Below are 25,000 nucleotides of genomic sequence, written 5' to 3'. Positions count from 1 at the left end.
TGCAGGGGTTCCAACGATGACAGAATGGTGTCCAGCTGAACAAGGCCTTCCTGCAGTACCTTCAGCTCGTGTGACAGCGTCTGCGTGAACAGAATGGGGGAAAACACAGACACATTAGGTTTGACTGGTGTTCCAGGTGCTGGGGTGGCCAGTTAAGCATTCCATTATGGGGAAACCCTTAAATCAAGCACCAACAGTGGACAATAAATAAAGACTGGCCCCTTTCACCACCTCAGGAAGTCCCAAAGCGCTTTACAACCAATGACGTACTTTTGGAGTGCAGTCACTGCTGTACTGTAGGAAATGTGACAGCCAGTTTGCGCACAGCAAGCTCCCACAAATAGCAATTTAGTGATGTTGGCTCGGGAATAAATGTTGGCTCGGACATCGGGGAGAACTCCCCTGCTCTTCCTCAAATAGTACTGTGGGATCTTTTACATCCACCCAAGGGGGCAGACGGGACCCCCGCTTAACGTCTCATCTGAAAGTCGGCACTTCACTACCACCACTCCGACAGTGCGGCGCTCCCTCAGTACCGGCCCTCCGACAGCGCAGCACGGCGCTCCCTCAGTACCGCCCCTCCGACAGTGCGGTGCTCCCTCAGTACCGCCCCTCCAACAGTGCGGCGCTCCCTCAGTACCGCCCCTCCGACAGTATGGCGCTCCCTCAGTACTGCCCCTCCGACAGTGCGGCGCTCCCTCAGTACCGCCCCTCCGACAGCGCAGTGCGGCGCTCCCCCAGTACCGCCCCTCCGACAGTGCGGAGCTCCCTCAGTACCGCCCCTCCGACAGCGCAGTGCGGCGCTCCCTCAGCACCGCCCCTCCGACAGCGCGGCGCTCCCTCAGCACCGCCCCTCCGACAGCGCGGCGCTCCCTCAGCACTGCACTGGAGTGTCAGCCTGGATTACGTGCTCAAGTCTATGGAGTGGGACTTGAACTCATGACCTTCTGATTGAGGAGTCAGTGCAATCCACTGCACCACACCCTCGGAACCCTACCTAATGGAGCGGTGGGACAACATACAGTTTGTTTACTCCACAATAATGGGTCACATTCCCAATCGTCAAGTTAAATTGATACGTTGAAAAATCTTACTTTTGTGCACATTTCCTGGGAGCATTGGAACTGGAGGAGGCCATTCAGCCCCTCGAGCCTGTTCTGCCATTCAATTCGATCACAGCTGATCTGTATTGTAACGCCATCTACCCCAGCTTGGTTCCACAACCCTCAATACCCTTACCCAACAAAAGTCTTACCAATTTTCAATTGACCCCCCGGCCTCAACAGCTTTTTGGGGGAAGAGAGTTCCAGATTCCCAGCACCCTTTGTGTGAAGAAGTGCTTCCTGACATCACCCCTGAATGGCCGGGCTCTAATCTTAAGGTGACGCCCCCATGTTCTGGACTGCCCCCACCAGAGGGAACAGTTTCTCTCTCGATCTCCCCGATCGAATCCTTTGATCGTCTTCAACCCCTCGATCAGATCACCGCTTAATCCTCTAAACTCGAGGGAATACAAGGCTAGACTATGCAACGTTGCAAATTCCTGCATGCCCGTTTAGAACGGAAATTTCCCCCTGCAAACTAGTCGGGCAGGAATGCACTTTGCCTCACAATCAACCGAGTCATAGGCAGTCCCTCGAACGAGGGAGACTTGCTTCCACGAGAGTTCACAGATGTTTCAATGAAGGACCCGATATTCCAGGTCCTGAACTCCAATTGAAGGGGGTGGAAGATGCCTGTGGGTGGATTTTTTTAACGTGGGGTGACCGTTGCACACCAGCCACCACACGGGCTTGACAGAGCTCGGCCTTTATCCAGTGGCAAGGGTTAACCAGGACGACTGGAGACCAGCTCTGCTGCACGGACCTAGCGCACATATCACACAGTGTGGGCTGGGCCCCGTGCTGCCCCTGGGCCCTCGGCTCTTCCGGGCCCACTACCCTCATCTGCCGCACCTCCGCCCACGATCTCTCGCCGCTCCTCCGCCACAAACCAGTGCAGCAATACCGAAGCACTTTCAGAGGATGTGGGCATCAAAATTAGGAAAGCTTACATTTTTTTTTTTTAATTCTGGGGAGATTCACGATTAGAATATGGAACACAGAACTACAACTGTGGTGGGCAACTGAATTTTTAACCAGTTAAACCACAAAGAGCAAGTGGTTAATTTTTATTTTTCTTTGTTCATGGGATGTAGACGTCACTGGCAAAGCCAGCATTTACTGCAAATCCCTAATTGCTCTTTAGAAAACAGTGGTGAGGCACCTTGTTAAAACGCTGCATTTCGTGTGTTGAAGGTACTCACACAGTGCTGTTAGGGAGGGGAATCAATAAAGTACAACCTAGTCAACAGCAGTATCGGCACAGGAAGTGCCCATTATATCCGCACCGGCTCTTCCACTGCAGAAGCCTTCCCTCTAAAGGCACTTTTAAAGAATGATGTTTCCTGAGCCGGCTGGAAGATTGACGGACCTCTCGTCGGACCTACCAGAATGGACTTGCAAACCCCTGCAACGGCCTGACAGGCAGCAGAGGTGGGGAAGTCGATGGGGAGGTTGGGGAGCCCCAGGATGCACACCAGAGGCTGCAGCCCCTTCTGGGTCACAAACTCCTGGCAGTGATCATCCGTCGTGTTGTTGCTCAGGATCGACTCCACAAACTTCATCTGTTCCACGGAAAGGAGAGAGAGACAATGGTCAGAGGGCGTCAGGTTAAAGGGGGGAACAATCGAGTGGACGAAATACAAGTCAGTCCTCAGAACGAGGGAGACAGGAATGGGAATGGAAGGATATCTTGCTATCAGGAACACGGTCGAGGGGTTGAACGGTCTCCCTCTGTTCCCATGTTCAACTGAGCCAAACGCGGGTATAATCACTAATAAATCCAATGGGGAATTCAGGAGAAACTCTTTTACCCGGAGAGCGGTGAGAATGTGGAACTCGCTGCCACAGGGAGGGGTCGAGGCAAATAGTATCGATGGATTTAAGGGGAGGTTGGACAAGCATATGGGGGAGAAGGGAATAGAGGGTTATGCTGATAGATTTAGATGGGGAAAGACGGGAGGAGGCTCGAGTGGGGCATAAACGCCGGCATGGACTGGCTGGGCCGAATGGCCTGTTTCTGGGCCGTAAAACACTGGCCGAACCTAGCGAGATTACTGCAGCTTTGTCGAGTGAGCTATTGTCCAGTGTCGCACTGAGGCTTGGGCCCGGAGAGTCTCGGGGCCACCACAGCTGGCCTTTGAACCAGAGATTTGGGTGGGGGGGACACAGAGAGACAGACACAGAGAGACAGACACAGAGAGACAGACTATACCACTAACACAAATCACTATATTCAACATATAGCGCCTTTAACATAGTAAAACGTCCCACGTCATTTCACAGGAGCGATTATCGAGCCACATAAGGCACAGGTGACCAAAAGCTTAGTCAAAGAGGTGGGTTTTAAGGAGCGTCTTAAAAGGGCGAGGGAGGGCATTCCAGAGCTTAATTAAGCAAATCACAACTTGTATTTATATAGCACCTTTAACAGTGAAACACCCCCACGGTGCCTCACAGGAGTACTAAGAGATAAAAAATTTGACACGGAGCCGTACAAGTGGAAATTAGGGCAGGTGACCAAAAGCTGGGTCAGAGAGATCGGTTTTAAGGAGCGTCTAGAAGAAGGAGAGAGGCGGAGAGGTTTAGGGAGGGAGTTCCGTGGCTTGGGGCCCAGGCAACAGAAGGCACGGCCACCAATGGTGGAGCGATTACAATCAGGGATGCTCAAGAGGGCAGAATTAGAGGAGTGCAGAGATCTCCCGGGGAAGGGAGCGGGGGCTGGAGGAGGTTACAGAGATAGGGAGGGGAGCGGGGGCTGGAGGAGGTTACAAAGATAGGGAGGAGTGCAGGGGCTGAAGGAGGTTACAGAGATAGGGAGGGGTGCAGGGGCTGGAGGAGGTTAGAGATAGGGAGGGGAGCGGGGGCTGAAGGAGGTTACAGAGATAGGGAAGGGAGCGGGGGCTGGAGGAGGTTACAGAGATAGGGAGGGGAGCGGGGGCTGGAGGAGGTTACAGAGATTGGGAGAGGAGCGGGGGCTGGAGGAGGTTACAGAGATAGGGAGGGGAGCGGGGGCTGGAGGAGGTTACAGAGATAGGGAGGGGTGCAGGGGCTGGAGGAGGTTAGAGATAGGGAAGGGAGCGGGGGCTGGAGGAGGTTACAGAGATAGGGAGGGGCGAGGTCCGGTGGAAGGATTGGAAAATGACACGGCACTGAGGTGCGCCGATCCAAGTGCAGTTCCTCTGAGGGCACAGGTAGCAATGTGTCATTAATCGCTGGTGGCAACACCTCAGTTTCAGCAACTGAAAGGTCTGCGCCTGGCTGTATAATCCCCCCCACGTCATAAAAACACGCAAATTGTTCTCTCTCAATACATGAGCAGAAACCGATCACTCACCACGTTCAGTATGTAGTCCATCAGTGGGATAGGTATCCTCTCCTCCGTGCCAACCACCCTGAAAATTAAAGTGAAGAAAGAAGGGATATTTTGGAAAACCAACGGCATTTTAAACAAACAAGACAGGCTCTTCGACACCTCGGGGAAGTTGCCGCAGATGCACAGGAGGCCTAGTTGCCAAGGCAACCAAATGGTCAGTAAGCAGTGATCTTTCCAGCAGCTCAGACTGTACGCATGCAGATAGAATATCACCACACAGGAGGCCACTCGGCCCATTGTGCCGGCTGAGAGAGAGAGAGCGCGATCCCAACAGTCCCACGCTCTTTCCCCACATTTCTCCCTTCCAGTATTTATCCAATCCCCCGGTTTGAAAGTTACTATTGAATCTGCTCCCACCGCCCTTTCAGGCAGCGCGTCCCCGATCGCAACTCGCTGCGTAAACACAGTCTCCCCATCTGGGTCTTTCACCGATTATCGGCAATCTGTGTACCGCTGGTTAACACCCCTCCTGCCCCTGCGAACAGTTTCTCCCCATCTACTCTGAGTGCAACTCAAAACCTGGGTGTCATGGTACATCAGTCATTGAAAGTGGGCATGCAGGTACAGCAGGCGGTGAAGGCGGCAAATGGTATGTTGGCTTTCATAGCGAGAAGATTTGCGTATAGGAGCAGGGAGGTCTTGCTGCAGTTGTACAGGGCCTTGGTGAGGCCACACCTGGAGTATCGTGTTCAATTTTGGTCTCCGAATCTGAGGAAGGACATTCTTGCTATTGAGGGAGTGCAGTGAAGGTTCACCAGACTGATTCCCGGGATGACAGGACTGACATATCAAGAAAGACTGGATCGACTAGGCTTATATTGACTGGAATTTAGAAAAATGAGAGGGGATCTCATAGAAACATAAAATTCTGACGGGATTAGACAGGTTAGATGCAGGAAGAATGTTCCCGATGTTGGGGAAGGCCAGAACCAGGGGTCACAGTCTAAGGATAAGGGGCAAGCCATATATAGAAACATAGAAAATAGGTGCAGGAGTAGGCCATTTGGCCCTTCGAGCCTGCACCACCATTCAATGAGTTCATGGCTGAACATGCAACTTCAGTACCCCATTCCTGCTTTCTTGCCATACCCCTTGATCCCCCTAGTAGTAAGGACTACATCAAACTCCTATAGGACCGAGATGAGGAGAAACTTCTTCACTCAGAGAATTGTGAACCTGTGGAATTCCCTACCACAGAAAGTTGTTGAGGCCAGTTCGTTAGATATATTCAAAAGGGAGTTAGATGTGGCCCTTACGGCTAAAGAGATCAAGGGGTATGGAGAGAAAGCAGGAATGAAGTTGCATGATCAGCCATGATCATATTGAATGGTGGTGCAGGCTCGAAGGGCCGAATGGCCTACTCCTGCACCTATTTTCTGTGTTTCTACGTAACCTCACACGATTTGGAACACCTCTATTAAATCTACTCTTAACCTTCAACCCTCTGCTGAGGAGAACAATCCTAGCTTCTCCAGTCTCTCCACACATTAATTTAATAAATTAAAGTTCATAAACTAAAAGGGTAACTGGATACAGGCAGCCCAAGCTAATTACTAATATAAATGTTTCAAAATTTGTACAGGCAGCATGCAAGCACTCTCAGATCTGGCTCAATGCAGAGCACATGGTGCATTTCAGACTGTACAATATATGGAGATGTCATGCATACTTTATGGGGGGGGGGGGGGGGGGGCAGGTATAATCAAACAGGGTTGGCTCATTCCTATAACAACTTGCATTATCCAGCGTCTTTATCGTAGTAAAAACGTCCCAGGGTGCTTCACAGGAGCAAACAACAAAATTTGACACCGAGCCACATAAGGAGATATTAGGGATAGGTGACCAAAGGCTGGGTCAAAGAGGTCGGTTTTAAGGAACGTCTTAAAGGAGGGGAGGCGGAGGGGTTTAGGGAGGGAGTTCCAGAGCTTGGGGCCCAGGCAGCTGAAGGCACGGCCACCGATGGTGGAGAGATGGGAATCGGGGGGGTTGCACGAGAGGCCAGAATTGGAGGAAGCAGAGATCTCGGAGGGGTGTAGGGGGTTAGAGATAGGGAGGGGCTGGAGGAGGTTACAGAGATAGGGAGGGGTGTAGGGGCTTGGAGGAGGTTACAGAGATAGGGAGGGGTGTAGGGGCTGGAGGAGGTTAGAGATAGGGAGGGGTGTAGGGGCTGGAGGAGGTTAGAGATAGGGAGGGGTGTAGGGGCTGGAGGGGCTTAGAGATAGGGAGGGGCTGGAGGAGGTTACAGAGATAGGGAGGGGCTCAGTGACTGGGGGAGTCTGTATGGAGTTATATAGTGGATAAACAGTGTGCGTGGGTCTGTCTCTACAGCTGCTGGCCCAAGGGCCACTCCACCTACGAGACAGACGCAAAGGGCGGGCCACATCTCATCATTCTTAAAATATTCCTTCAATTATTAAAAGGGACGGTCGACAATTCAAAGCACAGTGGCACCCGGGGTTAACAATCAGTGCACTCCTGCAGAAAATATTGCGTCTTTTTTTTGCGCTTTATAAACGGCATGATTTTGGCAAGTGCCTGGTGACCACTCGAAGACGAGAAACTAAACTGGTTCACAAAGTGCAACCTACTCACTCAGAGTCTGGAGCAGCAAACAGGCTCCGAACAAAATGGCGGCCGAGCGACATGAGACGAACAACAGTGAGCCGCGCTCCCTTAGCATCGACTGCGGAGAGATGCAACGGAAAGGGTTCATCCGCACCACAGGAATCGGATGTCATGGTGGGGGGGGAACGGGAAGAAAAATCTTCGGGAGTGGGGAACAGTCAGAGTGTTGGGGACACTGGGAAGCACCCGTACTTCTTTCCCCAACACCCGCCCCACAAGCAAATTGGCCCAAAGCCCCCGCCAAGCACCACTGCAATGCGGTTGTTCCCTCCATCAATGGCACAGCCATCCTTTGAATCGGCCTGTGGCACCTCGTACCCGGCAGACTCTTCTCCCCGCCCACCCCAAAATTCCCACCCTTCCAAAAAAAAAACGCTTCTAAATTCATGACAGCTGAGACGCCGATCGCTCGGTTCCTGACATTTTACGGGCGAGCATCGCGAGCGCTGGCACGCAGGCACCTCATTCGCTCGGGTCCGATGAGAGTGGCGGAGGATATGAGCCCGGGGGGGGTGGGGAAGAAAGAGAGAGGGAGGCAGAGCCCAGCAGCACAGAGCGCTCACAAACGGAGAATTGTTCTGTGGGGGCGACTCGAGTGACGGGGAGAGAGACACGGCAACCAAACAAAAACACACACACAATCACACGACGGTATGCACGGACAATGGCTGCCTCGGGGCCGCAGCCCACTGACGCAGTGCGCGGGGGGGGGGGGGGGGGAAAAAAGAGAGACGGACCCACGGCACTGCCTCACAATACACCCGCAACGAGTTGCTACTGCGCCGGCGTGAGTGGCAGCAAAGCCTTTGATCTCGGCCCAAACAAATAGCAGGCGGCCGCTTCACAGACCAGATTTATTCAGGCTCAACAGATCGGTGGCTGGTGGGGCTTAACCGTTTATGATCAGTGCAGCGATTCGAGGCTTACCCCCCCTCCCTCCCCCAGGGAGGGATAGAGAGAGAGTGAGTCGAGGCCCGTATCACTGCAGGAAATGCGTCGTACGCGCACGGAGGTTCGAGGCGGCCAGCGTCTCAAATGCACAGTGCTGGCAAACGGCAGTACACGGGCTGGTGCCAGGAACCCCCGGGGACTCGGCAACATGGGGAGCGGAGGTCCCACGTTAGAGTCTCTTTTTTTTTTTAAAAAAAACAACTTTATATCGCACTTTTAATGTGGAAACGCGCCAAGACGCTTCACAGGAGTGCAAATCTGACAAAAACAGAGCCCAAGGAATTATTCGGGCAGGTGACATAACACAAGCATTAGGAGCAGGAGTCGGCCATTTGGCCCCTCGAGCCTGCTCCGCCATTCAATGAGATCACGGCTGATCTTCGACCTCTCTCCCATCCTATCCCCATATCCCTTGATTCCTTTAATATCCAAAAATCTATTGAAAAGCTTAGTCAGAGGTAGGTTTTATGGAACGTATTAAAGGAGGACAGAGAGAGAAAGACAGAGGTTCCGGGAGGGAATTTCAGAGCTTAGGACCGAGACACCAGTAAAGGGATGGCCGCCAATGGTGGAGGGAAGGGAGCGAGGGATGCTCACGAGACGGAGGAGCCCTGTCGCTGAGTTTTGAACCTCGAGAGTTATTCCCCGATGTAAATATCACTTTGCAATCACTTGGATATACCACTGGGACAGAGATGCTATCAGCACACGTTTCCCCGAGGTAGACAAGAGAGACCCCACTGTCAGAGGGAAAATGCACACTCCAGAGGCAGAACCGGTTTGTCCGGATGTTTTGGGGGCTTCAGATTAGCTCTGGCGTGTCACGCAGTCGAAATTCATCGAAACACAACATAAGAAATAGGAGCAGGAGTCGGCCATATGGCCCCTCGAGCCTGCTCCGCCATTTAATACGATCATGGCTGATCCGATCATGGACTCAGCTCCACTTCCCTGCCCGCTCCCCATAACTCCTTATTCGCAGGTTACAGATTTCTTCCAGCAACTGAAAAGAGCAGAATGAGTCGATTTAGGTTCGACACTTTGTCCCGCCTTGTGTCAGCAACACCCTCCCCCACCCTCGCGCCCTTAACCGCTAGCTTAAAGGCGGATCTCCAGCCAGGCTGCTCAACAGTAAGGGACAAGTCACACCCAGGCCCGAGCGTGTCCACACCAAACACCCACACACATGCACTTCAGAGTGAAAACATAAGAAAACACAAGAAATAGGAGCAGGAGTCGGCCATCAGGCCCCATTCAATAAGATCGTAGCTGATCTGATCTTGGGCTCAGCTCCACTTCCCTGCCTGCTCCCCATAATCCCTTATCGTTCAAAAAGCTGTCTATCTTCACCGTAAATTTATTCAATGTCCCGGCTTCCACAGCTCTCTGAGGCAGCGAATTCCACAGATTTACAACCCTCTGAGAGAAGAAATTCCTCCTCATCTCAGTTTGAAATGGGCGGGCCCCTTATTCCAAGATCATGCCCCCTAGTTCTAGTCTCCCCCATCAGTGGAAACATCCTCTCTGCATCCACCTTGTCGAGCCCCCCTCAATCTTATACGTTTCGATAAGATCACCTCTCATTCTTCTGAATTCCAATGAGTAGAGAGACCTTTTGCTTAATTAAGTAGCACTTCCCGGGAGGGCCCAGGGAGCCCCAGAGTGTGATGCGGAGAGGACGCGAGCATATGTGGCCATTTCCGAAGGCGGAATGCCATTACACGATCACGTCTGTGTGGGGACCACCCCATGCACCTGTCCGCAGGGTCTGAACCAGCTATCCCGAAAGGACCACGGGCACTTGGAGAAAGGCTGGATTTCAATAGCATCGAGTAACATTCTCCAACTCTGATAAGAAAAGACTTGCATTTATATAGCGCCTTTCACCCCCTCGGGACGTCCCAAAGCCCAATGAAGTATTTTTGAAGTGCGGTAATGTGGAGAAACGCGGCAGGCAATTTGCGCACAGCAAGCTCCCACAAACAGCACTGTGAGAATGACCCAGATCATGTGTTTTAGTGATGTTGGTTGAGGGATAAATATTGGCCTCAGGACACCATCCCCTGCTCTTTGAAATAGAGCTGTGGAATTTTACATCCACCAGAGTGCTTAACGTCTCAACCAAAAGACGGGAGACGTCAAACCTTGTGTTTGACCGACTTGTGCTCGGGCTGCTGCGCCAAAATAGAATGGAAATCCATTCGAGCTTGTCCTTGCAAATGCAACAATGATAAACCTAATTCCAGTGATGGTGTTAAAAAAAAAATGAAACCAGTTTCGAAACCTCTACTCTCTGCCAATCACGGCCGTCAGACAGGACAGTAACACAATCACTAAGGAGGTGGTACTCAGTAAGATAATGGGACTAAAGGCAGATAAATCCCCTGGACCTGATGGCCTTGCATCCTCGGGTCTTAAGAGAAGTAGCGGCAGGGATAGTGGATGCATTGGTTGTAATTTACCAAAATGCCCTGGATTCTGGGGAGGTCCCAGCAGATTGGAAAACTGCAAATGTAACGCCCCATTCAAAAAAAAGGAGGCAGACAAAAAGCAGGAAACTATAGACCAGTTAGCCTAACATCTGTGGTTGGGAAAATGTTGGAGTCCATTATTAAAGAAACAGTAACAAGACATTTGAAAAAGCAAAATGTGGTCAGGCAGAGTCAGCATGGATTTACGAAGGGGAAGTCATGTTTGACAAATTAGCTGGAGTTCTTTGGGGATGCAACGAGCAGGGTGGATAAGGGGGAACCAGTGGATGTGGTGTATTGGGACTTCCAGAAGACATTTGACAAGGTGCCACACAAAAGGTTACTGCACAAGATAAAAGTTCACGGGGTTGGGGGTAATATATTAGCATGGATAGAGGATTGGCTAACTAACAGACGGGATAAATGTTCATTACCTGGTTGGCAACCAGTAACTAGTGGGATGCCGCAGGGATCAGTGCTGGGTCCCCAACTATTTACAATCTATATTAACGACTCGGAAGAAGGGACTGAGTGTAACGTAGCCAAGCTTGCTGATGATACAAAGATGGGAGGAAAAGCAATGTGTGAGGAGGACACAAAAAATCTGCAAAAGGACACAGACAGTCTAAGCACATGGGCAAGAATTTAGCAGATGGAGTATAATGTTGGAAAATGCAAGGATCTGGAACGTTCCTGATTCCATCAATAATCTGAAAAAGAGTTGGACGGGTACTTGAGGACAAGGAACTTACAGGGTTACGGAGAACAAACAGGGGGGGGAGGGGCGGAGACAGGACCAAGCCCAACTGCTCGGAGAGTCATCACAGGCACGACGGGCTGAATGGCCTCCTTCCGTGCTGTGATTTTCAATGATTCTAGGATACTTTTTTTTTTAAATATAAAGCCTCCATCTTTGCAGGTGATCTGGGAGGTGAAGAGCAGACACCTGTTCCCCCGAACAGACGGGATCGCTTCTCGGCCATTTGGCTAAGATCATGCGTAACTGACCTGACAGGGGAGTAACCATGACCCCAACGTGGTTCTCCCTGGATCAGGAAGGTGGTTCTCCTATGCTTTTTGGAAATAGGAGGTGGGTGGGGTGACTTGACCCATCCACCTCCACGGAGGTGTGTGGGGGGCCTGACCCATCCACCTCCATGGCACGAACCTGGTATTGCAGTACTTCCAGGAACGGTGCTTGGGCTCTAGGCCTTTTGGCTAAGAGCATTGGCGCAGGGTGATCCTTGATGCGTGCAAGGTGACCTCTGGCGTTTGTGAACTGACAAAGAATTGGAAAGATTGGCAACGAATAAATAAAAAATTTTTTAAAAATGAGACGAAGATGGCAACTTTTGCCCCGCCTCTTCCTGCCGTCCCACTACAGCTGCGAGAGTCAGCACTGCGGTCGTCGGAGGGTTAATGGAGCAAGCTGGGAATTGGAGGGGCTGTCTTTTCCTCTCCAAAGCACCGCTGGCACAGGTTCAGAGACCTGGGAGCATTTGCCAAAATTCAGCAGCGAGAGCGCCTTTTGAGGAGCTCATTCAGGGAGATGTGACAAGACCCTGTACACAGCAGGACACACTAGTCGACAGCATTCTTCCCCCACTGCTCAAAGGCAGGGTCTCAGCAAATCCAACTCACAGAATGCACACACCGCACACTTGAAGGAGAGTGTGTTTATTTTCTAAGTGACCAGCAACCTTCAGGCAATGAGAGTGACCCATGATAGGACGACGCTCAAAAAACACTGAACACATCTTCAACTGCACAAATTGTTTGTCTTTTAGAGTTTTAGTCTCGAATTGGCAAAAGAACCAGAGGCAACATGCTCCGAGACTATTTGATGGGACAGTGTAGAGGGAGCTTTATTCTGTATCTAACCCGTGCTGTACCTGCCCTGGGAGTGTTTGATGGGGACAGTGTAGAGAGAGCTTTACTCTGTATCTAACCCCCTGTACTGGCCCTGGGAGTGTTTGATGGGGACAGTGTAGAGGGAGCTTTACTCTGTATCTAACCCCCTGTACCTGCCCTGGGAGTGTTTGATGGGACAGTGTAGAGGGAGCTTTACTCTGTATCTAACCCCCTGTACCTGCCCTGGGAGTGTTTGATGGGAACAGTGTCGAGGGAGCTTTACTCTGTATCTAACCCCCTGTACCTGCCCTGGGAGTGTTTGATGGGACAGGGTAGAGGGAGCTTTACTCTGTATCTAACCCCGTGCTGTACCTGCCCTGGGAGTGTTTGATGGGGACAGTGTAGAGGGAGCTTTACTCTGTATCTAACCCCCTGTACCTGCCCTGGGAGTGTTTGATGGGACAGTGTAGAGGGAGCTTTACTCTGTATCTAACCCCCTGTACCTGGCCTGGGAGTGTTTGATGGGACAGAGATGAAAAGTACATTTCCCCAGCACGAACACCTGTCACTCAGATGACCGTGGTATAACAATTATAATCAGCAGAATCTTTACGGAGGCCTGTGCCAACTCTGAGCTATCCACTTAGTCCCATGCCCCTGCCCTTTCAAATATTCCCATTTCAGATATTAATCCACTGCCCTTTGAAAGGTTTGCTGGATGCTACACCACCTGCTGTTGCTGGTTGTGCATTCCAAGCCCCAACAGCTCGCCGTGTAAAACCAGTTCTCCAAACATGTCCCCCGTTATTCTTCCAGTGATCTTAAAACTTACGCCCGCTCGAGCTACAGTTTCGCTGGCCAGCAGAGTTACGCTTCCCCCGATGTGACGGAATCAAAGCCTCTCGATTTTGCACACCTGTCTTCCTCTCTTGTTCCAACCAAGTCAGCAGCTTCCATGTCCAGCCTTGCTCTGCCTCCCCCTCCAAACAACACTTTTCAAACAAAGCAGAGAAACATAGAAAATACCTGCAGGAGTAGGCCATTCGGCCCTTCGAGCCTGCACCACCATTCAATATGATCATGGCTGATCATTCCCTCAGTACCCCATTCCTGCTTTCTCTCCATACCCCTTGATCCCTTTAGCCGTAAGGGCCACATCTAACTCCCTTTTGAATATATCCAACGAACTGGCATCAACAACTCTCTGTGGTAGAGAATTCCACAGGTTCACAATTCTCTGTCTGAAGATGTTTCTCCTCATCTCGGTCCTAAATGGCTTACCCCTTATCCTTAGACTGTGACCCCTGGTTCTGGACTTCCCCAACATCGGGAACATTCTCCCTGCATTTAACCTGTCCAATCCAGTCAGCATTTTATAATTTTCTCTGAGATCCCCTCTCATTCTTCTAAATTCCAGTGAATAAGCACCTAGTCGATCCAGTCTTTCTTCATGTCAGTCCTGCCATCCCGGGAATCAGTCTGGTGAACCTTCGCTGCACTCCTTCAATAGCAGGAATGTCCTTCCTCAGATTAGGAGACCAAAACTAAACACAATATTCAAGGTGTGGCCTCACCAAGGCCCTATACAACTGCAGTAAGACCTCCCTGCTCCTATACGCAAATCCCCTAGCTATGAAGGCCAACATGCCATTTGCCTTCTTCACTGCCTGCTGTACCTGCATGCCAACTTTCAATGACTGATGTACCATGACACCCAGGTCTCGTTGCACTTTTCCTAATCTGTCACCATGCAGATAATATTCTGACTTCCTGTTTTTGCCACCCAAGTGGATAACCTCCACTGCCCCGCTGCTTTCAGAAACTTGCACTCCTCCAATTTCAGCAACACTGCCAGGGATTGCTATTACCCTCTCTTGTATCCTGTGCCGAAATCTCCTGCTCCTAACTCGCTCGCTCCCAGTGCCCGCACACTGTGGAACTCCTCTCTTCCCCTCCTACAATCTACATTCTCTGGAGGCCATGCTCGGTGCCACCGTTCCCAACCTTGTGGGCTGTGACCTGGGCTGATAATGAAAACAAAACTTGCAACCATTGGTTAACCATTCGATGTTGTTCGGGTATTAAATAGAACCATAGATATTTGCGGCACGGAAGGAGGCCATTTCGGCCCATCGTGTCCGCGTTGTGCCGGCCGACCAAGAGCCATCCCAGCCTAATCCCACTTTCCCGCTCTGGGTCCGTAGCCCTGTGGGTTACGGCACTTCAAGCGCACATCCAAATGTGGTGAGGGTTTCTGCCTCTACCACCCTTTCAGGCCGTGAGTTCTGCCCCAGGCCCTCACCATCCTCTGGGTGAAGAAATTTCCCCTCAAATCCCCTCTAAACCTCCCCCCAATTACTTTAAATCTCTGCCAAGGGAAACAGGTCCGTCCTATCCACTCTATCCAGGCCCCTCACACTTCAATTAAATCTCCCCTCAGTCTCTTCTGTTCCAAAGAAAACAACCCCAGCCTCTCCAATCTTTCCTCATCGCTAAAATTCTCCAGGCCAGGCAACACATCCTCGTAAATCTCCTCTGCACCCTCTCCAGTGCAATCATATCTTTCCTGTAATGTGGTGACCAGAATTGTGCACACAGTACTCCAGCTGCAGCTTAACCAGCGTTTTATACAGTTCGAGCATAACCCACACTGCTCTTGTATTCTACGCCTCGGCTAATAAAGGAGAGCGCCCCGTATGTCTTCTTAACCACCTTATGTACCTGACCGACTACCTTCAGGACGTGACACTACAAGGTCCCCCTATTCCTCTATGATTCAGTGTCCTCGCAGTTATTGGGTATTCCGTTGCCTCGATAGGCCAATGTACGACAATGGCCTCGGTCACTTTCCAAGCACCGCAGGATATCCCAGTACAGGTCACTGCACGACCCACCCCAGGGTATCCCAGTAATGTCTCACTACACGACCCACCCCAGAGTATCCCAGTAATGTCTCACTACACGACCCACCCCAGGGTATCCCAGTAATGTCTCACTACACGACCCACCCCAGGGTATCCCAGTAATGTCTCACAACACGACCCACCCCAGGGTATCCCAGTAATGTCTCACTGTACGACCCACCCCAGGGTATCCCAGTAATGTCTCACTACACGACCCCCAGGGTATCCCAGTAATGTCTCACTGCACGACCACACCAGGGTATCCCAGTAATGTCTCACTACACGACCCCCAGGGTATCCCAGCAATGTCTCACTGCACGACCCCCAGGGTATCCCAGTAATGTCTCACTACACGACCACCCCAGGGTATCCCAGTAATGTCTCACTACACGACCCATCCCAGGGTATCCCAGTAATGTCTCACTACACGACCCACCCCAGGGTATCCCAGTAATGTCTCACTGCACGACCCATCCCAGGGTATCCCAGTAATGTCTCACTGTACAACCCCCAGGGTATCCCAGTAATATCTCACTGTACGACCACCCCAGGGTATCCCAGTAATGTCTCACTGTACGACCACCCCAGGGTATCCCAGTAATGTCTCACTACACGACCACCCCAGGGTATCCCAGTAATGTCTCACTGTACAACCCCCAGGGTATCCCAGTAATATCTCACTGTACGACCACCCCAGGGTATCCCAGTAATGTCTCACTGTACGACCACCCCAGGGTATCCCAGTAATGTCTCACTACACGACCACCCCAGGGTATCCCAGTAATGTCTCACTGTACAACCCCCAGGGTATCCCAGTACAGGTCACTGTGACCACCCCAGTAATGACTCACTGCTGGTTGGGCTCGGGATCACTCTGCTGGGCAGCCAAGCTGCTGAAGTTCTGCATGGCCTGAACCTCCTCCTCCTCTTCATCCTCACTGGACGCCTCCTCGGCAGCGTGATTGGACCGGGGTGGGGGGACACTCGCAGTCCCGTCCGCTTTCTGGATGGAGGGTTTCTGGCAGATGTACTTCGGGTCTCTTCCCAGGTTACAGATTTCTTCCAGCAACTGAAAAAGAGCAGAACGAGTCGATTTAGGTTCAACACTTTGTCTCATCTTGTGTCAGCAGCACCCTCCCCCACCCTAGCAGTAGCTCACCCGAGTGCCCTTAACCGCTAGCCTAAAAACGGATCTCCAGCCAGGCTGATCAACAGTAAGGGACAAGTCACACCCAGGCCGGAGCGCGTCCCCACCAAACACCCACACACATGCACTTCTGTGAAAACTTAAGAAAACACAAGAAATAGGAGCAGGAGTCGGCCATCTGGTCCCTCAAGCCTGCTCTGCCATTCAATAAGATCGCGGCTGATCTGATCTTGGGCTCAGCTCCACTTCCCTGCCCGCTCCCCAGAACCCGCAACTCCCTTGTCGCTCAAAAATCTGTCTACCTCCACCTTAAATATATTCAATGACCCAGCCTCCACAGCTCTCTGGGGCAGAGAATTCCACAGATTCACCAGAATCTCCGTCTTAAATGGGCGACCCCTTATTCTGGTCTTCGAAATATCGGATGCATTGACAGTCATTTTCCAAGAGTCCATAGACTCTGGATCAGTTCCTATCGAGTGGAGGGTAGCCAATGTAACCCCACTTTTTAAAAAAGGGAGAGAAAACAGAGAATTATAGACCGGTCAGCCCGACATCAGTAGTGGGTAAAATGATGGAATCAATTATTAAGGATGTCATAGCAGCGCATTTGGAAAGAGGTGACATGATAGGTCCAAGTCAGCATGGATTTGTGAAAGGGAAATCATGCTTGACAAATCTTCTGGAATTTTTTGAGGATGTTTCCAGTAGAGTGGACAAGGGAGAACCAGTTGATGTGGTGTGTTTGGACTTTCAGAAGGCTTTCGACAAGGTCCCACACAAGAGATTAATGTGCAAAGTTAAAGCACATGGGATTGGGGGTAGTGTGCTAATGCGGATTGAGAACTGGTTGTCAGACAGGAAGCAAAGAGTAGGAGTAAGTGGGTACTTTTCAGAATGGCAGGCAGTGACTAGTGGGGTACCGCAAGGTTCTGTGCTGGGGCCCCGACTGTTTACATTGTACATTAATGATTTTGACGAGGAGATTAAATGTAGTATCTCCAAATTTGCAGATGACACTAAGGTGGCGGTGTGAGCTGCAAGGAGGATGCTATGAGGCTGCAGAGTGACTTGGTTAGGTGAGTGGGCAAATGCATGGCAGATGAAGTATAATGTGGATAAATGTGAGGTTATCCACTTCGGTGGTAAAAACAGAGACAGACTATTATCTGAATGATGACAGATTAGGAAAAGGGGAGGTGCAACGAGACCGGAGTGTCATGGTACATCAGTCATTGAAGGTTGGCATGCAGGTACAGCAGGCGGTTAAGAAAGAAAATGGCATGTTGGCCTTCATAGCGAGGGGATTTGAGTACAGGGGCAGGGAGGTGTTGCTACAGTTGTACAGGGCCTTGGTGAGGCCACATCTGGAGTATTGTGTACAGTTTTGGTCTCCCAAATTGAGGAAGGACATTTTTGCTATTGAGGGAGTGCAGCGAAGGTTCACCAGACTGATTCCCAGGATGGCAGGACTGACATATCAAGATTGACTGGATCAACTGGGCTTGTATTCACTGGAGTTCAGAAGAATGAGAGGGGATCTCAGAAACGTTTCAAATTCTGACGGATTTAGACAGGTTTGATGCAGGAAGAATGTTCCCGATGTTGGGTAAATCCAGAACCAGGGGGTCACAGTCTAAGGATAAGGGGTAAGCCATTTAGGACCGAGATGAGGAGAAACTTCTTCACCCAGAGAGTGGTGAACCTGTGGAATTCTCTACCACAGAAAGTTGTTGAGGCCAATTCACTAAATATATTCAAAAAGGAGTTCGATGTAGTCCTTACTACTCGGGGGATCAAGGGGTATGGCGAGAAAGCAGGAATGGGGTACTGAAGTTGCATGTTCAGCCATGAACTCATTGAATGGCGGTGCAGGCTCGAAGGGCCGAATGGCCTACTCCTGCACCTATTTTCTATGTTTCTAAACTATATGCCCCCTAGTTCTAGATTGCCCCATGAGGGGAAACACCCTCTCTGCATCTACCCTGTCCAGCCCCCTTGGAATCTTACACATTTCAAAACGATCACCTCTCATTCTTCTAAACTCAAATGAGTGCAGGCCCAACCTTTCATGTTTCAACCCCCTCATCTCAGGAATCGACTTCTCTGAACTGCCTCCAACGCAAGTATATCCTTCCTTAAATAAGGAGGCCAATACTGTACGCACGCAGAAGCGGTAGGAGAGGCACCGGCTCGCAGTCAGGAGAGGGAGTGTTACTGGACTAGCTATTCTCAAGCCTGCGACTGACGATCCGGAGACTGAGAGCTCAAACCCTTGACCTGCGGCAGAGAGAGAACTTCAATTCAGTCGTTCCCAGTCGCACAAACCCACCGATGTCCCTCTGGAGAAGCAAACCTGCCGCCCTTAACCCTGTGCGTTCCACCCGCGGCTCCTGCCCTGCATCAGCATGGTCGACTCTTAGCTGCCCTCCGAAGTGGTCCAACCAGCTACACCAAACGCAGAAGGCGGCCCGCGACCACATACTGGTGGCGACTAGGAACGGCCAATAAATGCCAGCGACGCCCACATCCCAGAGAATGAATACATATTTTTTTTTAAATCAAGAACATATGCCAGCTTATTCTTTCCTTGGGGCTGATTTCAATTGCCGTTCCCCTGGCCGTAATCATCTCTCCCATTCTTGGATTTATAGACTCGCACCTTTATGATTGCTGTGGTGGCATCGGTCTTCAGCGTTGGTTGGTGTCTCATGAGTTCGTCGACAGCACTGCCAAGGTTGGAAGCCGTGTCACCTGCACAAACAGTTGAGACAGACAATCATTTGCTTAAGAAAGTCACTGATGATTCAAACGCACGGCAGAGGCGACGGAACAAGTTCGCTATTCACCCGTAGCGGGATTTATTCTAGTATCATCAACCCGCTCCCTGAGAAACAGGAGGCGGCCGTTCAGCCCCTCGAGCCTGTTACATTAGGGACAGGAGGAGGCCGCTCAGCCCCTCGAGCCTGTTACATTAGGGACAGGAGGAGGCCGTTCAGCCCCTCGAGCCTGTTACATTAGGGACAGGAGGAGGCCGTTCAGCCCCTCGAACCTGTTACATTAGGGACAGGAGGAGGCCGTTCAGCCCCTCGAGCCTGTTACATTAGGGACAGGAGGAGGCCGTTCAGCCCCTCGAGTCTGTTACATTAGGGACAGGAGGAGGCCGTTCAGCCCTTCGAGCCTGTTACGCCATTCAATGAGATCAGGGCTGATCTGCGTCCCAACTCCATCCACCCGCCTTTGGCCCATATCCCTTAAAAACTTTGGTTAACAAAAATCTAATCAATCTCAGATTTTAAATCAATCGCCGTTTGCGGGAGAGAGTGTGTTCCAAATTTGCACCACCCTTTGTGTGTAGAAGTGTTTCCGAATTTCACTTCTGAAAGGTCTGACTCCAATTTGTAGACTCTGCCCCCTTGTCCTAGACTCCCCAACCAGCGGAGAAAGTCTCTCTCTCTCTACCCTATCTGTTCTTGTCAAAATCCTGAAAACTTTGATCAGATCACCTCCTTAACCATCTAAATTCCAGGGAATACAACCCTAGTTTGTGTAATCTCTCCTCGTAAATTAACCCTTGGAGTCCGGTAGAGAATTCCACAGGTTCACAATTCTCTGAGTGAACAAGTTTCTCCTCATCTCGGTCCTAAATGGCCAACCCCGTATCCTTAGACTGTAACCCCTGGTTCTGGACTTCCCCAACATCGGGAACATTCTTCCCGCATCTAACCTGTCCAGTCCCATCAGAATGTTGTGTGTTTCTAGGAGGGTGGAAGACGCCTATGCGTGGATTTTTTTTTTTTATATAAACGTGAGGTGGCCATTGCACACCAGCCACCACACGGGCTCGACAGAGCGAGGTCTTGGTCCAGTGGCAAGGGTTAACCAGGACAACTGGAGACTAGCTCTGCTGCACGGAGTGCGCGCACATATCACAGTGTGGTCTCTCTCTCTCTCCCTGCTCTTCTTCCAATAGTGCCCGTGGGATCTTTCACTGAATTGCCCAGGAATTTGGCGGAGGCACTTGGGCCACGAGCAGCAGCCTGGGCCTTCACTGCGCGTGCCACGCAGAATCCCGCGGAACATTTTCAAACACAATCAGAACTTCTGTCGGACGCTGACCCAAAGGATCCGAACTGCGACGCCTCCGCATGGCTGGCAGGTAATCGGGAGACAGCAGCACCTTGAAGAGTCGCTCAAAGGGCTGGCACTGCACAAAGGACTGCAGCCCCCGAGCGTTCAGGCACAGCGCGCTGAAAACGTTCGGTAAGGAACCCAGAACCTCGCGGGTGGCAGGTACCTGAGAAAGGAAACAAATACAAGGTTGGAAACGGGTTGCGTTGTGCGTGGTTTTTTTTTTTAAAAATGGCAACCCATTTCAGAAGAATTTTAAAAATACTTCAATCTAAACACAATCACAGACACAGACATAGAGTCCGCATCAACCTTTAGCATTTAATTTACAGCAAGAATTGATATAGCGCCTTTTACATAGTGAAATGTCCCAAGGCGTTTCACAGCAGTTACACAATAAAAATTTCAGACCGAGCCACATAAGTAGAAGTTAGCACAGGTGACCAAAAGCTTGGTCAAAGAGGTAGATTTGAAAGAGGAGAGAAATGCCGAGCGGTTTAGGGAGGGAGTTCCAGAGCTTGGGGCCCAGGCAACAGAAGGCACGGCCACCGATGGTTGCGTGATTATAATCAGGGATGCTCAGGAGGGCAGAATTAGAAGAGCGCAAACATCTCCGGGGGGGTGGTACTGGAGGAGGTTACAGAGATAGGGATGGGTGTAGGGGCTGGAGGAGGTTACAGAGATAGGGAGGGGTGTAGAGGCTGGAGGAGGTTACAGAGATAGGGAGGGGTGTAGAGGCTGGAGGAGGTTACAGAGATAGGGAGGGGTGTAGAGGCTGGAGGAGGTTACAGAGATAGGGAGGGGTGTAGAGGCTGGAGGAGGTTACAGAGATAGGAAGGGGTGTAGGGGCTGGAGGAGGTTACAGAGATAGGGAGGGGTGTAGAGGCTGGAGGGGGTTACAGAGATAGGGAGGGGTGTAGAGGCTGGAGGAGGTTACAGAGATAGGGAGGGGTGTAGAGGCTGGAGGAGGTTACAGAGATAGGGAGGGGTGTAGAGGCTGGAGGGGGTTACAGAGATAGGGAGGGGTGTAGGGGCTGGAGGGGGTTACAGAGATAGGGAGGGGTGTAGGGGCTGGAGGGGGTTACAGAGATAGGGAGGGGTGTAGAGGCTGGAGGAGGTTACAGAGATAGGGAGGGGTGTAGGGGCTGGAGGAGGTTACAGAGATAGGGAGGGGTGTAGGGCCATGGAGGGATTTGTAAACAAGGATGAGCATTTTGAAATCGAGGCGTTGTTTAACCGGGAGCCAATTTTAGACAGCGAGCACAGGGGGTGATAGGTGAGCGGAACTTGGTGCGAGTTAGGACATGGCGGCAGCCGAGTTTTGGAACACGTCTAAATTTATGTAAGGTAATTTACTGTGTAGGTGTTTCCATGTGAAATCAAAAAGGAGGGATTTAAAATGATGGTGAAAAGGCAGTGGACAGGAATCCTAAGTAGCCTGGCAGAAACTGCACAGACTGAATTGCAGCCAGGATGTTTAGAGTGCAGGAGCTTGGTGAGGCAGTGTTTCAGAAGCTGCTGTGACACTGAAGTGCCTATAGGTGGCAGCGAGAGAGGGAGTGTGCTGGGCGCCACCTCGCTAGCCCCACCAACAGGCGCCCAGTGGTCCTGCAGAGGGAGCTGTTCCACTGAGAGGGTCGCCACTTAAACCGGGGCTGGGACCAGTGTCCTAGAGAATCGGATAGAGGGTAGTGGATAGGGCTAAAGTCTCTGGAGAAATACCACGAACGACATCTCCGCAAGATCCTGCAAATCCCCTGGCAGAACAGAAGCACCAACGTTAGCGTCCTCGACCAGGCCCAACATCCCCAGCATCGAAGCACTGACCACACTCGACCAGCTCCGCTGGGCGGGTCACAATGTCCGCATGCCCCAGACACAAGACTCCCAAAGCAAGCGCTCTACTCGGAACTCCTCCGTGGCAAACGAGCCCAAGGTGATCAGAGGAAACGTTACAAGGAGACCCTCAAAGCCTCCCTGATAAAGTGTGACATCACCACTGACACCTGGGAGACCCTGGCCAAAGACCGCCCAAGATGGAGGAAGTGCATCCGGGAGGGCATCGAGTTCTTCCGAGTCTCAACGCAAAGAACGTGAAGAGGTCAAACACAGGCAGCGGAAGGAGCACCTAGCAAACTAGCCCTACCCACCCCTTCCCTCGACAATTATCTGTCCCACCTGTGACAGGGTCTGTGGCTCCCATATTGGACTGTTCAGCCGCCAGAGAACTCACTTTGGGAGTGGAAGCAAGTCTTCCTCGATTCCGAGGGACTGCCTATGATGATGATAGGGCTAAAGTCAAGTCTGTAGAGCAGAGAAGCGATTCGGGTAAAAACAAGCAGATTGTGTCAGAGAGAGAACTTAACCGTAATAGGGCATTAGATACAAAGGCCAGATCAGAGAAAAATAGTAAGGAGTTACAAAGCATTCATAACAAGATAGATTAATTAATGGCACAAAGAGATCAATGGGACACAAAGGCAAAATACTGCAGGTGCTGGAATCTGAAATGAAAACAAAATGCTGGAAATCTCAGCGGGTCAGGCAGCATCTGAGGAGAGAGAGAAACAGAGTTTGCGTTTTAGGTGACCTGAAACGATAACTCGGTTTCTCTCTCCACAGATGCTGCCTGACCCGCTGAGATTTCCAGCCTTTTCCGGAGATAAATGTGTTTGCTCCAGTAGCCGTTACGGAGATGTGGTTGCAGGGCGACCAAGGCGGGGAATTAAATATGCCCGGGGTACTTGACTTTTAGAAAAGACAGACGGAATGGAAAAGGAGGTCGGCTAGCCCAGATAATAAAAGGCAGTTGTGAGAAAGGATCTCGGCCCAGAAAGTCAGGATGCAGAATCGGCATGGATGGAGCAAAACAACAACAAGGGCAGAAAACACTGGTGGGAGTAGTTTATAGGCCCCCGAACAGTAATTATCGTGACGGACAGAGCATAAATCAGCAGATCAGAGGATGTAACAAGGGTAATGAAATATCCTGGGGGACTGTAATCTCCATATAGACTGGGCAAACTAAATTGGCAAAAGTTCCTTGAAAGACGAGTTCATGGAATGTATGCGAGAGAATTTTCTCGAACAATGTTCTATGTAAAGCGGTGTACAAGGCAGGATAAATAGGTGGACACAGAACAGAAGAGGGGAAAAACAGCGAGTGAGCAACTTCTGGCGACAGCACAAAGGAACGGTCAAAGTGGAGAATTTTGAATACTTTTTTTTTTAAAAAAGGGCAGAAAGGGAGGGAACGAGCTGCAGGAAATGAGGAAAGAACGAACTTACATTTCTATATTAACTTGCATGACCTCAGAACATCCTAAAGTGGTTTATAGCCCATGAAGCAACCAATTTACACACAGCAATGACCAGACAATGTGTTTTTTTTTTTTTAAAAGTGATGTTGGTTGAGCGATAAATATTACCCCTGGGACACCGGGGAGAATGCCCCCTTGCTCTTAGAGATCGTGGCTGTGGGATCCTTTATGTCCACCCGAGGGGCAGACAAAGCCTCAGTAAAGTTTAACGCCTCATGCAAAAGACGGTACAGCGCTCCCTCAGTACGGCAGTGTGTCGGCCTGGATTGTGGGGCTCGAGTCTCTGGAGTGGGGACTCGAACGCACGACCTTCTGACTCGGGAGGCGAGAGCGAGCCCCGCTGAACCACGGCCTACACCGGGAAGGGCTGGTCACACTGGAAGAAGGGCTAATGGTGGAGCAGGTGTGTGTCTGTGTGAGATAAAGTGCAATATCCCCACCGACACCTGGGAGTCCCTGGGCCCAAAGACCAGTCCGCCCTAAGTGGAGGAAGTGCATCCGGGAGGGCGCTGAGCACCTCGAGTCTCGTCGCCGAGAGCGTGCAGAAACCAAGCGCAGGCAGCGGAAGGAGCGTGCGGCAAACCAGTCCCACCCTCCCCTTCCCTCAACCACCTGTGACAGGGACTGTGGTTCCCGTATTGGACTGTTCAGCCACCTAAGGACTCATTTTAAGAGTGGAAGCAAGTCTTCCTCGATTCCAAGGGACTGCCGATGATGATGATGTGGGGGACTAGGAGGGGGAAGGTCCATTATTGGACTTACACTTGTGATTCACGAGGATGAAGATGACTTGGGCAACTGTGGAAATGAGAGTTCTCAAACAGGAAATGCTGGAAAACATTTGGCCTGCGGTGTGATTGGAATTGTTAAGGAATAAAATAAAGATATCGATGTTAGGCAGAGATCACAGGCAAGGGGAGACCAAGGAGATCGGCGAGGAGGTGCCGTGACGGGATCCGACGAGGATTGGGTCACTGAAGTCAATAGGCTGGGGGTACAGGGAACCCAGTGGAGCGGGAGGCGATGGAGGATAGCCGATGGGAGTGCAGTACTTTGTGCAGCAAAGAGGCAGTCGGCAGCATTACAGCGAGCGCGAGCGAGAACTCACGTCTTTTATCAACAAAG

The 25,000-nt window shown here is 51.1% G+C and overlaps 1 protein-coding gene and 1 non-coding gene across 2 annotated transcripts in view; one reads left to right on the top strand and one right to left on the bottom strand.

Annotated features, from left to right (window-relative positions):
* huwe1 (HECT, UBA and WWE domain containing E3 ubiquitin protein ligase 1) overlaps positions 1–25,000 on the bottom strand; it is a 316,149-nt gene that overhangs the window by 156,687 nt on the left and 134,462 nt on the right. The window contains exon 25 of the mRNA XM_070869027.1: positions 1–80. This exon is cut by the window's left edge and continues 166 nt beyond it. Coding sequence (XP_070725128.1) covers positions 1–80 — 80 coding nt within the window. The remainder of the gene's footprint in view (positions 81–25,000) is intronic.
* On the top strand, positions 11,491–11,687 carry LOC139240649 (U2 spliceosomal RNA). Its single transcript, XR_011588733.1, has one exon. It is a non-coding gene; the product is annotated as a U2 spliceosomal RNA (small nuclear RNA).

This window comes from Pristiophorus japonicus, chromosome 32 (genome assembly GCF_044704955.1).
Source record: "Pristiophorus japonicus isolate sPriJap1 chromosome 32, sPriJap1.hap1, whole genome shotgun sequence".
Lineage (NCBI taxonomy): Eukaryota > Metazoa > Chordata > Chondrichthyes > Pristiophoridae > Pristiophorus > Pristiophorus japonicus.
Note: the sequence above shows the minus strand (reverse complement) of the source record. Positions and strands in the feature narration are given on the sequence as shown.